Here is a 14,772-nt window from a genome sequence, read left to right on the forward strand (position 1 = left end):
ACATATTTTACGGCGTAGACAAATTGGTAATTATTATATCTTTTTTGTCGTGAGAAAAAATGTATTATTTAAAGTTGTAATTCGAATTTTTGTTTACTTTTTTTAATTAAAAATAAAGATTTAAATTTAGCTTTTTTTAAGTAAAGAAATACATATTCTTACTGTTGAGACAAATTGATAATTATTATATCTTTTCAATCACGGGAAAAGATTTTTTATTTAAGCTTTGTAGGGTCAACACTGAAAAATTGTAAGATAAAAGGCAAAAATATTATGCTAACCTTATGTAAAAGAAAATGTTAATTTATATAAACAGTAATTAAGGTGATTTTTATACAAAAAATATAAATAAATTATATGAAAATAATATATTAAAAATATATTTATAAGAATAATACCTTAATCAGTATTAATCAGCAGCCCCCAACAGCGATATAAAAAACTTGAGAAAAAGAAATATAAAGGGGAAAATAATAGCGTGTTATGGTTAATGGTATAAACGCTTTGAAATTTCCAGCCGTTGTTGCAGAGTCTTATGGTTTGCTAAACAAAAAGGAATCAAAAGCCAAAAATAAAGGTCCCTACAGCTCTTTCCAAGTTTTCCATTTTGTCCCTCCATTTCTACTTCGCTATTATCTCTCCCTTTTCTCTCTCTGTCTCTGGTAAGTTAAGTCTCTCTGTCTCTCTTATTTTTTTTTCTTTTTCTTTGTATTTGTTTCTCTGTTTCTCTGTGTCTGATAAGGTCATGTTTGGAGAGAAAGATCCGTCAAGTGATCTCCCTTGTGTAGGAGATGAAAACTCTCAAAGCAAGCTTTCACGTTTGTTTCAAAACAAGGAGAGTTCAGTTGAAAAAATGAGGTTTTTACCAAAGGGTATTGATTTCCTTAGAGAATCAAAGGTGGGTCTTGATGGAGGCTATGCCTTGCCAAGACCTTCAAAGCCTGGGAATTCTGGATCGCAAGAACTCACTCTTAGCTACCTTTGTGAAAATCCCAAACTGGGTTTTTGTTCTGAGAAAGAGTTTCCCGGGAAAACCCTGTTGGAGAAAGTTACCGGTTACAAAGGGAAAGAAGTTGTTGATTCTGAGAATTCAAATCAAGATGAAAAATGGGTTGAAAGAGATTTCTTGAATTTGAGTGAAAGTAAAGGGATTTCTTCAAAAAGAGAGGTAGAGGAGGATTTTCAAGAAAGAGAGAATAGTAATAGGGGGAAAAGGCCAAAGCTTGAAACTTTGAATCTCTCTTTAGCTTTACCTGATGTGTCTCTCTCTTTAACCGCATCAAATGCTTTGCAAAATGGTGATCCTCCACAACACAGGCCAAGGCCTTGTAGGAGTGTACAGTCTTTAGCACCATCAAACAATAACACACAAACCACATGTTCTAATGATTTCACTGCTGCTTCATTGTCATACTCGTATTCTCTGCCGTTTTCACATAATCCTAGCTGCTCATTAACAAGAAATTCAACTGAGAATTATGAGTATTCTGTGGGGAAAGATGATCAAATTTGGTGTGGTGGTGAGGGTACTAATGGATCCGTGCATAGTCGGTTTAGGCCAATTACTGAAGGAGTTGCTTTGGCCAATCATGGTGGTGGTGGTGGTGGTGGGGGCTTTTCCATGATGCAGGTTAATCGTCAAGTGAATAAAGATTCGTGCAATAGTCTTCATAGAACGACTAGTTCAGATAATCATTCCTTTTTTCCATCTGAATTGCCTGCTAGGCCGCGTGTAGATAATCTGTCAGGGGATTCGAGGAGGAGGGATTCAGAGAATTTGAGAGTTTTGGAGAGTATGGATGGAGGGAGATCCCGAAAGATTTCAAGACCGGAGAGAATTCTTCGTGAGATTGTGTCAGAGTCGATTCCGGCCATGGCTCAAATAATGCAGGAGCTGCCTGATGAAACGCTGGAATTGACCAAAGAGTACTTGAGAAATATAATAGCAACTCCAGAGAAGAAGGAAGAATTAGTGGCTTCAAAACCGCTTGAGAGGAGATCTGATCTTACAAGGAGACTCTCTCAAAGTGCCAAAAGGACCAGCTAGAAATTTTAGTTGCAGTCAAAATGGGCGTTAAAAGCTTCTTGTCTGTAAAAATGCGGTTGCCCACAACTGAGCTGCTGGAGATTTTCTTCTTTATGAGATGCAGGAATCTGAATTGTAAGAGTTTGCTGCCTGTTGATGACTGTGATTGTAAGATATGCTCAGGGAACAAGGGGTTTTGCAGTTCTTGTATGTGTCCTATCTGCTTAAATTTTGATTGTGCTAACAATACTTGCAGTTGGGTTGGTTGTGATGTTTGTTCCCATTGGTGCCATGCTGCATGTGGTATTCAGAGGAATCTTATCAAGCCAGGTCCTAGTTTAAAGGGGCCATCTGGGACTACAGAAATGCAATTTCACTGCATAGGATGTGGTCATGCTTCAGAAATGTTTGGGTTTGTTAAGGATGTGTTTTTATGCTGTGCAAAGGACTGGGGTCCAGAAACACTGCAAAAGGAGCTTGATTGTGTGAGGAAGATTTTCAAGGGCAGTGATGATTCAAAAGGCAAGGAACTGCACATTAAAGCTGATGAACTCTGGACCCAGCTCCAAAATAAGATGATGTCTGCTTTAGATGCATGCAGCGTCATTATTCAGTTCTTCAACTGTAAGTATCTTTTGTTCTGTCTCTTTCGTTATGCAAACTTCATTATGAAAGCACATCAAACAAATTTCATGGAATACAGATATATTGCATCTCGATCAATGTTCTCCTAGTTTCTTCTTAATGGCCTTGTTGTTGCATGCATGTATGTTAATGTTACTTGCATAGCAGGACAGTGTAGGAGTGAAGAGAAAGGGTTTCAATTAAACTATTAAGTACTAGAATTAAAACTTTCAGTTATAGATGTGGGTGCTATTTATAGTGTTGGAATACCATATACAATGGAATATGCAGAGAGGTCAGAGAACATAGTAATATTATTAATGGCTTGTAAGATGCTCACCACTGCCACCTTAAAATGCTAACATTAATTGACCAAATTTGAAAAATTACCACCTCCCATTTTTTTATCCTAAGGAGAGGATACCTATCCTTAGCATTTCATAATCTCATGATGAGTTGAAATCTTTTGTTGAATTGGAAGACCTGAATCCTTCTCTGTGCCACTATGCATGAAAGGCTGGTAGTAAAGCAGAAATATGTACTATACTAAAGAATTTCATGTTAAAATACCATTTGACTTTGAATCTGTTTAATCAGTCTTTTCCCCACATGTCCAGGAAAAAAAAAATCTACTTGCCTCTATTTTTGATAGATTGATGCCTCAGCTAATGTAAAAGAAACTAAACCACATAGAAGAAGGACCACTTTTCTAAGATTTCCGCATGGTTAAGGTTTTGAACTAAGATGGTTGAGATTTAGTTTCTCTTGATCCTTATATATCCAGTTAGAAGATAATAATACAGCTCTTCCTTTTCTCTGCATATCAATTTATTACCTTCAAACTAAATACATTTCAGCTATTGAGATAATGGTTTTCCATAAACTGAGGAAAGCCAAAAAAGTGTCTCTCGTGTAATTGAGCCTTAAGTCATCCTTTGAAGTTTGAGATTACTAAAATGATTCTGGAACTCCACTAACACAGTTCCTGGTTTTAAAACTGTAAATTAAAAGCTTTGCCTGCAGGTTCTTCCTGATGGCTTGGTTAGTTTTATGAGAAATTTACATAACTAGGCTTTCTCACTTTTTGTACGTAAAAGGGAAAAAAAGAACTGAATAAATTGAAACTGGCCTTTGAAGATTCATTTGCTTTATGAAAGACTAAATATTTGTTTGAAAATGGTTCATGTGAGTGATTTGGTTTATAAATTGGCCTAATTTGTGATCCACAACATGGTTTTCTCAAATCATTTGGTTTGCTTTCCTGCTGAGAGGAGTACCAGAAAGGAAGTTAGGCCATTATGGCTCATGCTCTTAACTTTTCTCTTTTTCCTCTGTAAATTTGTGCAACAGAAGGGTTTACTCATACTTTTATGTTGTTGTGTATGCAGTCAATGGGAAATTGTCTCAATTCTATGATTGGGACTGGAAAAATAATGATTACCTTTGAGGTTGCAAGATTCCCTTTTAAAGTGAATGAGAAAGTAGTTTATTGTGAGAACTAGTTATCCTGATTGTAAAGGGCTTTTGATGATTGAGTGAACTGATTAGCTAAACAGAGGACATTTGCGCGGGGTGGGGGGGGGGGGGGGTGGGGTGGGTGGTGATTATATCTTGTTCTTGAAATCTTTTCTTTGATTATGGCTCCCTACAACAATAAAACAAAGCCTTGTCCCACCTTGTGGGTTTGCCATATGGATCAGATTACACCATTATGCTTTGATTAGGACGTTTCTGATTAGATTAATAAGCGAGGTGGCTTCTTTGTAGTTTTGGTGCATGCCTTATTTGTCTTGATTATTGTTCTTGAAACATGTATCATATTAGATGTCTCCACCATTCTTTTTCCTTTATGGAGCTAGTTATATTGGTGATAATTCCTGTAATTTTATTTGTATGCATCTCTCAATTTAGGATATTCTTGTCTTTGACTCTTTCTTCTCTTTTTTTTTGCCCTTTCCGGCCTGGACAAATAGACACTGATGGTATGGCAGACTTTCCTCCCTCTGGTGCATGTTCAAAAGACCTAATGACAACTCAAGTTGACCTTAGAAAAGATGAATCATCCGTCACACCAGCTACTTCTCTTCCTCCAAAGCTTGTATTTTACAGCACAAGCTCTTCAAGTGGACGAGATTTACTTCCAAATGATCATGGTCAGAAAGATATCAAACCTGCTCTTGCAAATGATTTAAAAAGTGAAGATGAATACCGGTTTGGCAGTTTATCAAATAATGATGGATTTGACAGCTTAGAAAGCATGGTAAGGATTAAGGAAGCAGAAGCAATGATGTTTCAAAGCAAGGCCGACGAAGCACGGAGAGAGGCTGAGACTTACATGAGGATGATTGGAGCCAAGTCTGACAAGTTGGAAGAAGAGTATGCTGAGAAGCTATCCAGACTTTGTTTACAAGAGACTGAGGAAAGACGAAGGAAGAAAGTGGAAGAACTAAAGGTTTTGGAACACTCACATTGTGATTACTACAAAATGAAACTAAGAATGCAAGCCGAGATTGCCAGTTTGTTGGAGAGAATGGAAGCCACAAAGCAGCGGTGGGTTTAAACCTCTTTCCTTTTCTAATTTTTTTCGTTAACAATTAAGCCAAAGGTGTGTAGTTTATTTAAGTTTTTTAACCTTCTGGATTCTGCTTGTTTCTAGAAAATGGGAAATGAATGATTGTTCGCAGTTGTGAAATTTATGAATCGTCAACATTTCAGCATTTCCCAATGATAAATTTCAGCCACTGAAATATCTCTTGGATGCCTATTGCTCTTGGGGAATTTATGTACTTGAAATATAGCTATCTGCATAGAGTCAAATACTACACAATGATATTGGCAGGTTCACTTTGGACGTGTCAGCTTCGGTACATCTTAGGATCATATGGCTGACAAAACATTAGCGGCCTTGAAATTTCAGGCTGCAAACAAATCAGACAATTTGCTTAGCCATATCTCCAGCTTTCAAGTTTCAATCCTAACGATGTTTCAGGCATGCGTCTCTGCTCAACTTCCTGGATAGCCATGTTTGTGATGCCGAGAGTTGAAATGTCAAAACCTTTATGCCTGTTGCTATCATGATATAGATTTGATCAGTCTCGGTGCTCCAAAAGAAAGTGTTCCCCATATCTGGCTAATTGTATATAATATAATTTAGATATCCCCTAGCATCCGGAGAGCAAAGTAGCAACTAGTGATTGGCACCGTTGAACATGTTCTCCAGAGAATAAAGGTGGATATGGTAATGCGCCACCAACGGTCATGCCCACAAATAATCATTGGGACCATTGCAATTTTGAATTGCAGATGCGAGAACATCACGGGTTCTTTGTGGTTTGCACAACTGGTGTTCCCTCGTGGAGTTTCACTTTGACATTTTGTCCTCAAGGGACCTACATCCCTACACCACTTCCTTCAATTCCCATGGCAACTACTTCATTTGTGAAACCAACCATAGTTTATAAGATTTTCCTTAATATTTTATCTTACAAAATCATTCTATTCGTCTTGCTTTTCAATTCGGATAAATATTAATTATTAAAATATCTCTCGACCCTTTTGATCTATCCATCTATATTAATATTCAAAATAGCTTTGATACAGTCATCTTTAATTAAGGGACTTTTTTTTCAACTATACCCACTACTTTATAAAATAATATAAATTTTTTTATTTTATAAAAAAAAAGATTCTTTGATATTTAAAAATTTTTATAAGATTGTAATTAAAGCTTTACATATCTAACAATCAAATGTATTTAATACATCAATAATCAAAAATTACAAAGAACCGTATATGATTTCACATTGAATAGAAAGTTGATCGCAATTTATTTCTATAATTCTTTAAAATTACACAGTAAATGAACATGACATCACTCAAGCTCATATCAATATGTGTTCCAGACTCCTGTCAATCATTTTTCCATAAATCGAAAGTAATAATTCTTCAATAAATTTTCAAGATTTTCTCCGAGCTAGTATGTGAGTTATTTCCATCAATAATCTCGAGGCAGGACAACGCTGAGGCCAACAGCCACTGCAAATAGAAACAGCAACAATCCAATGAAGTTGACAATGAGTGCTTCTTGGCTGCGAAAAAGCCATAATAGAAGGAATTTGTGTAACAATCCCATCTCAGCTGTGGCAATTGCTAAGAAGAAGATAACTAAGCCACCAAAAATGTGCCATGGCTTGTATCCTGCTCTTGAATATGACTCTGCACGAGGAAACACAAAGGAGAAGAAACCAAGCAACCACTGCAAAAAAAATATATATATATTAGAATATTGTTTCAGATTACTAGTATTTGGCCAAGAAATAAAACGATTTAGGTACCTGCAAACCAAACAAGCAGATGGCAATCATGCCTAGCCAAGAATGTAAGGTAAACATGTCAGGAATTTCGGCCTCATCCTGGAACTTGAAAACTGCAACAATCCCCAAGATCCCAGAACCAAGAGCAATGGTTTGCAAAGTGAGATGAACTACCCGTTGCACTTGCGCGTCTCTTCTTCCTGGGATTGTCTTGTATGCCATGATTGCTGTTTTAGATGGTACTTACTTACTTAGAAACTTAGAATCCATAGCATTGGTGCAGATCACCCCATGGAGTTGCAATACAATTTCATAATGCAGTGAATGCTCTAAAACTATGTTTATTTCAATGGGATTTTCTTATACTTCCACTTAAATCATCAAAAACCTAGTGTTTGAGTAAATCATTATTTTCTTTCAAATTTGGTACTAGTGATAATAGTCTAAAAGCCGGAAGGAAAATAATATGCTTATGGTCAACTTCTTGGGGGTAAGTTTGTTGATGTGCACTCTTTTGATGCCAAAGAAAATGGAAATTGCTTCATTTTTCCAGCTAGATTGTACTAACATAAAAAAATTCTAACGAATTATTACCCCTTTACTCACCTTCTCCAGCAATTAATATGAATCCAATCACCATTAGAAGTGGATGCAGCTGCAAGTGGGAGTGAAACAAAATGAATAACAGAATCTCTTATAATAAGTTGAAAGAGACTAATATGCATAGAATCAATTTCCATGCATGGAGAGAATTAATTTCCTCCAGGAACACATGAAACAAATTGAGATATGAACTAGCTAGGTCCAATAGATTGGAAACTCACATTGAAAATCTTAAATTTATTAGCAGATTCAAAAGCCAGGCCTTCTCGGAACTTGAGTAGCCAAACGAGAACGAGGGTTGCCACTGCTATAAATAACAAATGTCCAAATACTGTGAATGGGGTTGCAGAAACTTGATAGCTTCTGCTTTTAGGCGCCATTGCATCCAACGAATGAAGATGGAGAGTTCAGTGCTATATAACATCCTAGCAAGAGACAAGGCCGTCAAAAGTATTTGCCATTAGCAAAGGTAGCTTTTTGTTTGCATAGGGAAGATACTTCCAAACTTGGTATTTGGTAAAACCGTCCAGCCGGCTAATTCAAAGGTGGCAAGTCCAATACTATGGAGATATTATTGCTTTTGCTTAGAAATTATACATGGATTACCAATTAATCATGCAGAGAATTTAGTAAGACTTGCACATGATTGTTTGTTTCTGGATTGGGCATATTGCAGAGAATAGGCAGCATTCGGAGTTATAAGAAAAGCCAAGGGTGTTGCTGTTAGAAATTTACTAACGACTCAGTTCATCAATTAGTGAAATTTAACTTGTATTATGAGGCAAAACTCTTCCTGATTTCCTGCTTTTAAATTATAAAAAGCATGTTTGGAAAGCTAAGCCTCATTAAGTTTACAAATTATCATGGCTCAATCTAGTTAATTAATATTATAGCACCACAAAATCAATGCAGAAAACTTGTCAAAATTAAGAAGCTGGATGTTCTCATATGGCATCCTACACGAATGTTATTCACTGCAAGTCTGCAATTTATGCCTGAACCAGTAAAGTACCCTTGACTTTGAATTGGATAATAATTAAGGAAATCAACAATGCTTAGGATATTTTAAAACCATACTTAAGCAATAGCACCAAACAAGCCAGGAATTTGCAGATAAGATTTTTCCCTTTTTTTGTCCATGATAATATAATTTCTCTAATCCATATCCAGGGCTTGGCTTTCTGAAATTTTCCTCAGGCAAACATTCAGGAATAAGAAATATGCACCAGTTTTTCTTTCCAACCATCAAGGTAGAAAGTAAAGACCACTTGGGGGAAATTAAATTGTATAAGTGAAATGAATAATAAATTAAAATTATCGGAATTACAACATCAATCCAGTGTAAATTCACCCCAAAAAAGAAAGAGAAAACCAAGATGAAAACCACACACATGCAAAAGAAAAAAAAAAGATGATTAAAACAATTCATAAATAATCAGACATAACGGGCAAGAGCAACGCTGAGATCTACAAATATGCCAAACAAGAGGATAGATAGTCCTATGATATTGATCAAACGAGTTTCATGGCCATGGCGCAGGTTGAGGAAGGTAGCCTTCTCCATCAAGCCAGTGAGAGCTGCAGCTATCGACATGTATAGCAATGTCCTGCCATGACAAACGTGCCAGGGAAGCACGGCTGTCCTCGTCACGTCTGTTTGCGGAAACATATAAGTGGACAACCCCGCTAGCCACTGCACCATCCAGTAGTAAAATCAAATCATAAACAATTTCAGCCAATGTGGTAGTCAAATACTAAACGAGCAAAGGAGATCGATGTACATTCTTTTTTGATTGAGATGTTGGGAAGTCTCCTTAACAGATTGAAGGTTGAAATTACTCTTCCTTTCCCTTGATCTTATTATTTGTGTCTCCAAAAGGAAAATTTTAATATGCTATTGCTAGCAAATTTGAAGCCTTGGTTAGCTGGTGTAGGCAGCATTTAATCATTAATTTAACATCTTGCCAATTTAAGGGAGAAACACAATCCTTACATATGCTTATAAGCTTTGTTAGGCAATTAGAGCAATGTAGTTTGTTAAAAGAAATCTTGAACGACTTCAAGTGTGTTTATGTTCTGTGTGTGTTGTTTTCCTTTGAGAACAGAACAAATTATATTTATGAATAGTATTGTTTTGGTGCATGATTTTCCTTTGTTTGGGTGTGTTAAATACAAGAAAGGGAAAGAGGACAACATAGCTTCCGCCTCTTACCAGTAGGTTAGATTGAACCAACATATTACTGAATATGAATCAAATCTATCAGGTATCTTTATTTTAATTTAACTTTGAATTAACCCATAAATATCTTTACTTAAAAATAACACTTTGTGTTGCTACACAAGAGTCAGGTCTAAATAAAGTTGCAATACAGTACATCTTTTTTTCTTTTAAAGAACAATCCTTCTGATTTTTATCCATGTTCTAATAATCAGTAAATCTTTCTTCTTATATGACTAGGCCAAGTGGGTTATAGAATATTCTTTTTCAATTACAAAAAAGTGATCCATTTGATACCTGCAATTAGCGTTCAAATATATGAAAAGTAAAATGCTAAAATATGTGAAAATTCAACCGTTTGAGTACTGAAATAAAATAGGTTGGAAATGAGGGGTCCGTGGCTTAATTGCACGAGAGTTGTACGGAAAATTAGTAAAGTTAATTTGTATCGTTCGGAATTTCCTTTACCTGCAATGCAAACAAGGAAATGGTGGCGATGCCAATCCATGAATGCAAACTGTAAACATCCTCTATGCCGGCCATATCATGGAACTTGAAAACTGCACAAATCCCAACCACCCCAAGCACAAAAGCCATAAGCTGTAGTATCATATGGACTACCTTCTGCACAATATGTTTAGCTTGTACTGTCTTGTAGGCCATCATTGCTGTTTTAGTTCAAACCCCCCATCAATTAAACCTTGTTAGAAAGATTTTCAAATGCATAGCAAGAAAAAAGGGTTGAAAAACTTGATTTAGCTCAAGTAATTCTAATCAATTGCCAATACCTTCACCAGACAGAAAAATGAACCCACAGAACATAAGAAATGGGTGAACCTGCCATTGCAAATACCAATAATTATTAACTTCATAAAAATTAATTAAATATTTAAAACAATCTTAACATGAGACCATACATATATGGTTTGTTTTCTTACATTGAAAACACGAAAGCTATCATAAGAACCGTACTCGATACCGCCACGATAATGGAGCAACCAAACCAGCATCAAGATGAAAGCCAGGATGCCGAACAGGTGTGCAAATATCGTTAGACGAGAAGCTGAACGTCGGTGGGCACCATACGTGACTACCTGGGTGGAATGCATGGTGATGAACCGGATGGAGTTGATAGATGACAGTCCAATCAAGGAAGATATGTCTTTGCACTTCAATATATAACATTGAGCTATAACTGATGAATTTCTTGCAGCAAGAACTTGTTCAAAAAGAACAAAAGGGGAGGAATATTTAGTCCTTTAGATTGCTTATGGGTTGGTCTTAGTATTATGTGTGGGAAAACTTGGAGCTTGGGCAAAGCACCATCAGCGTAATATGAAATAGTACCTACTGGAAGAGTTCTTAAATTCTTTTGACAAAAGAAATACACTCAAAAATACACAAGCAAAACACACCGTCAAAGGTCTACTTAGAACCCTAAAGTAATAGAATAAAACATATTTATACTAGTAAAGTTTAAGGAATCTTAAAAAGAATTTAATATAGTGCAACACACTTACATAGGTTGGAGATATTTGTAATATAATGAAAAAAATTAAGCAAAAGGAAAGTATATAAACAAAAAAAGAACCACCAAATAAAGCATTAATTTATAACTAAGACAAATAAAAAAAAACTGTATAAAAAAAAAAAGACAGACTCCATTGGCAACAGTTGGGCAGGGTCTGGTTCAAGTAAAGAAGCCTAGCCCAGGCCACTCATTGCCATATATTAAAATTCCCTAATTTGCTCAATTCTCAGTGCTTGTTGGTCCACTGAAAATTTCAATGGCCTGGTTTGGGTTTATATAAATCAATGGCCAGAGTGGAGATTATACTTGTTTTTATTTGAAAGGGGTTCCATGTACTCCAAACTTTCTGAAAGTATTTGGACTTGTTAAAATTCAATGTTTGGAATTTATAGTACTTTGTTTTGAACTTGTTAGAGTATTTTGGGAAACCCATCTAATTTCCTAACTCAGTCCTACTTCTACATATTAGTGAATTACTTTTTTGGATATCTAATAACTAAGCCCATTCTAAGCCCAAAGAATATGGGCTGATGTCTCCACAATGTGACTTTACCCTCTAAGAAGAATCTTGTTTTGGCTCAAGGGAGAAAATCTTGAAGATCTCCAGCCAGTATGGTGAGGAGGACATTAATTACTCAATGCGTAAAGCATGATCATGGGAATATGAAGAAACAATCTTTCCATTAAATGAGAGTTCTAATTTGAACCAGATGGTATGGTTGGTTTGAATCTTTTTAAAATGTTTCCTAGTCCTCGAAAAGCATGTTCTGCAATAATGTTCCTAACCCCATTCATTGTAACAAACCCTCCTCAGTACAACTTACCAGCCTAGCAGCAGTAAATATCCCATGGCTCATTTTGGCTTACAAGGAAAAGCCTGCTGGCATTTTTCACTATTCCCCAAGACTCCTTCACGGAAAAGGAAAATCAATGATTCTATAACTATGAGTTTGTATGCAGCTGGCTTGACATTCAGGACCACCAAAAGCTTCAAAATAGTTCATGTAGTTGTTGAAATCTCCACAGTAGTTTATACGGAATTTACAATTTCTTGCTATTATAGTTTCATATGCTTTTCTACTCTCTGAATCTCCATTCCTTTCCCTTGTCTATTCCGAGTAAAAGATATGTAGAACAGTAATGGGGTGAGGGAGGAAAAAAATAAGAAAAGAAAAAGGGTTTGCTATCATTGATGGAAGCATTGAACCTTGAGGTTCTCCATCGATCAAAGATTAAATTTATCAAAGTTATTGATTGTTTTGTCATCATTACTTGATTTTTTTTTATTATGGAATTACGACAGGAAATCATCACAGTACATAGTGGTTGTCAGATAAGCATTTCTTTTTTAAGCTTTCAGGGGCGTAACAACTTCGTGAGGACAAGGTTCCCATGTTCTCATTTTCTTTCTATTTTTGGCACCCCCTTTTTAAATCTATTTTCCCCCCTCGATTTCTACTTTATTGCAACCAGTATAAAATTAAAATATTTAGTTAATTAATGTACATTGGGAGAGTGTTATCTTGCAAAGCAAACTTGCTCTTGATTTTATGCTCAATCTCTCATTTTTTTGCATGTTTTGATGCATAGAAAATCGTCTGAAAGCCAATTTCCAATGATTTTGTCTAAGACGAAGCACTTAAGCAAGTGGACGGCAATATAAAATGTATTATGGTACCTCAATCTCCCTACTACTGTGCCCTTTGAGTTTAATACATTTGGTAATTTGTAATTTATTACCGAAAGGTTGGCTGCGCAAGGTTTGTGAGTAATATAATTAAGATGTGCACAGTTACACTGTTACGAAGCCCGTTTTGTCCTGTAGTAAACCAATACCTGTGACCTCAACAAATGGTAATCTCTTTTGCCTTTCCATTATCTACGTAACTTTGAACAATGCCTGTTGCCTCAAGAAATTTCAAAACCAAGAATTCCCATCATACCAAATAATTAGGGGATTTGTGTAGTCTTTTCTAAGTGGGTGATTAGCTTTTGTCAAACCCATCACTTAGCTTGCTATCTTCAAATCTCAATTAATGATCATCCAACTCTATTTTGTTCCCATTGCTAAGCTGGCCAACTGCCTTTCATCTCCATCCTTCTGATTCACATAAAGTGAAATAGAAAGAGCAAAAGAAAAAAAAATCATGTTTCCTTTGAAATTGTATCTCTCATTTTGCTTGATGATGGCATGTTCTAGTTTTATAAGAAGAGATCAATTGTGGGAAGAAGGATTGGTGTTATCCATTTAGCAGCCCCATTCCCTACCTCCATTATTTGTGATGCAGACCTAACAACATACTAATTAAACCCCTGGCGGTCATGCAATTCATGGAACTCTCTCTGTCTTTTTCTAATTATGTTGGAACTCTCCGGCCCCCCGCTTCTAGCCCCACCTCAGATGTTGCCCCTTCCTTTGGGGCTTTAGTTCATGCCAAAAATGAGCAATGGCTAGATGATTTGGACCATACCCAAAATCTGTTACATGTCACACACAAAATTCCCATCAAACAAATGTCCAGAATACCATCAGATTCATACATTTTCCAATCACATTTAAGTTCTTTGGCCGCTTAGCCCCACAACTAGAGGTGCCCCATGCCATGCCGAAGATGATTTCGAGCAATTGATTTTATTTTATTCTTTTTCTGCCTGTTGATGATGTTTGTGATTGAATTAGACACTTGGCGCACCAATAACACATTAGTCGATTAGTATCGGTCTCGTTTGGTAACGTTGCGACTGAATTAGACTCTCTTACACACAAATTGATCACTACCAGTGTCATGAAAGTCTTTAAAAAAAAATGTTTCACCTATTGATATTCATAATGAAAACTTCAAGACTTATGGTTATAAAATTTCTGGGTGTAAAGGAATTTAGCCTCTTTCAAATCTATGTAAAGGAATTTAGCCTCTTTCAAATCTATGGTCCTTAATAGATATGTGCCCAAAACTAGTTTCTCAAGCTTTCAGTTGAAGACAAAATTTAGCAGGGCTGGACGATATGGACTTAATTTTATAGGTCTACACGCGCACACACACACATATATATATATATAGTTGTACAAGAAAAAGACTTGCAATGGAAATATATACCATTTTTTTATGTTTTTTTCCTAATTTTTTGTGCTACGTGCAGCAAATTCATAGCAGAATCTAGACCACAGTGAAAAATTGACCTACAAAAATGAAAATATCTAAAGAACTTCTATTTCAAGTCTTTACTAAATCAAGGCAATAGGATGTTAAAAACAAAATCAAGTGAAAGCAAGAGAGGAAATTGCCTGGAAAATTCACAAGCTCTATAGATTTCAAAAAAGTACTTAAAAGGGTCAAAATTAGCACAGCATGGTAACAAAGATATTAATAACTTGTACCCAATAGTGCTGTCTCTTAACTGTTAAGACAGTGACTTAATAACCAAAATTTTTAGGTTCCACCTTTGTAACCTATCG

At 36.0% G+C, this 14,772-nt stretch overlaps 3 protein-coding genes and 1 pseudogene across 3 annotated transcripts; 2 read left to right on the forward strand and 2 right to left on the reverse strand.

Annotated features, from left to right (window-relative positions):
* Window positions 1-745: 745 nt before the first annotated feature.
* On the forward strand, window positions 746-2,047 carry LOC149526738 (protein OBERON 3 pseudogene; annotated as a pseudogene).
* Window positions 2,048-2,067: 20 nt separating this feature from the next.
* TTA1 (class I heat shock protein, putative (DUF1423)) lies at window positions 2,068-5,414 on the forward strand. Its single transcript, XM_021437225.2, has 2 exons — window positions 2,068-2,650; window positions 4,624-5,414. The coding sequence occupies exons 1-2, from the start codon at window positions 2,068-2,070 to the stop codon at window positions 5,208-5,210; spliced, it is 1,170 nt and encodes a 389-aa protein (XP_021292900.2). The 3' UTR covers window positions 5,211-5,414.
* A 1,154-nt stretch (window positions 5,415-6,568) lies between these two features.
* On the reverse strand, window positions 6,569-7,946 carry LOC110423556 (putative ascorbate-specific transmembrane electron transporter 1). The gene is made up of 4 exons (XM_021437783.2): window positions 7,788-7,946; window positions 7,570-7,618; window positions 6,985-7,190; window positions 6,569-6,905 (listed from the first exon to the last, which is right to left on the reverse strand). The coding sequence occupies exons 1-4, from the start codon at window positions 7,944-7,946 to the stop codon at window positions 6,645-6,647; spliced, it is 675 nt and encodes a 224-aa protein (XP_021293458.1). The 3' UTR covers window positions 6,569-6,644.
* A 903-nt stretch (window positions 7,947-8,849) lies between these two features.
* Window positions 8,850-10,946, reverse strand: LOC110423349 (putative transmembrane ascorbate ferrireductase 3). The gene is made up of 4 exons (XM_021437561.2): window positions 10,723-10,946; window positions 10,573-10,621; window positions 10,253-10,452; window positions 8,850-9,259 (listed from the first exon to the last, which is right to left on the reverse strand). Exons 1-4 carry the CDS (start codon window positions 10,891-10,893, stop codon window positions 9,002-9,004), a joined length of 678 nt encoding a protein of 225 aa, XP_021293236.1. The 5' UTR covers window positions 10,894-10,946; the 3' UTR covers window positions 8,850-9,001.
* Between the last annotated feature and the right edge of the window lie 3,826 nt (window positions 10,947-14,772).

The sequence above is a fragment of the Theobroma umbraticum genome, unplaced genomic scaffold, assembly GCF_002168275.2.
Source record: "Theobroma umbraticum cultivar Fairchild unplaced genomic scaffold, ASM216827v3 scaffold_20.0, whole genome shotgun sequence".
Taxonomy (NCBI): Eukaryota; Viridiplantae; Streptophyta; class Magnoliopsida; order Malvales; family Malvaceae; genus Theobroma; species Theobroma umbraticum.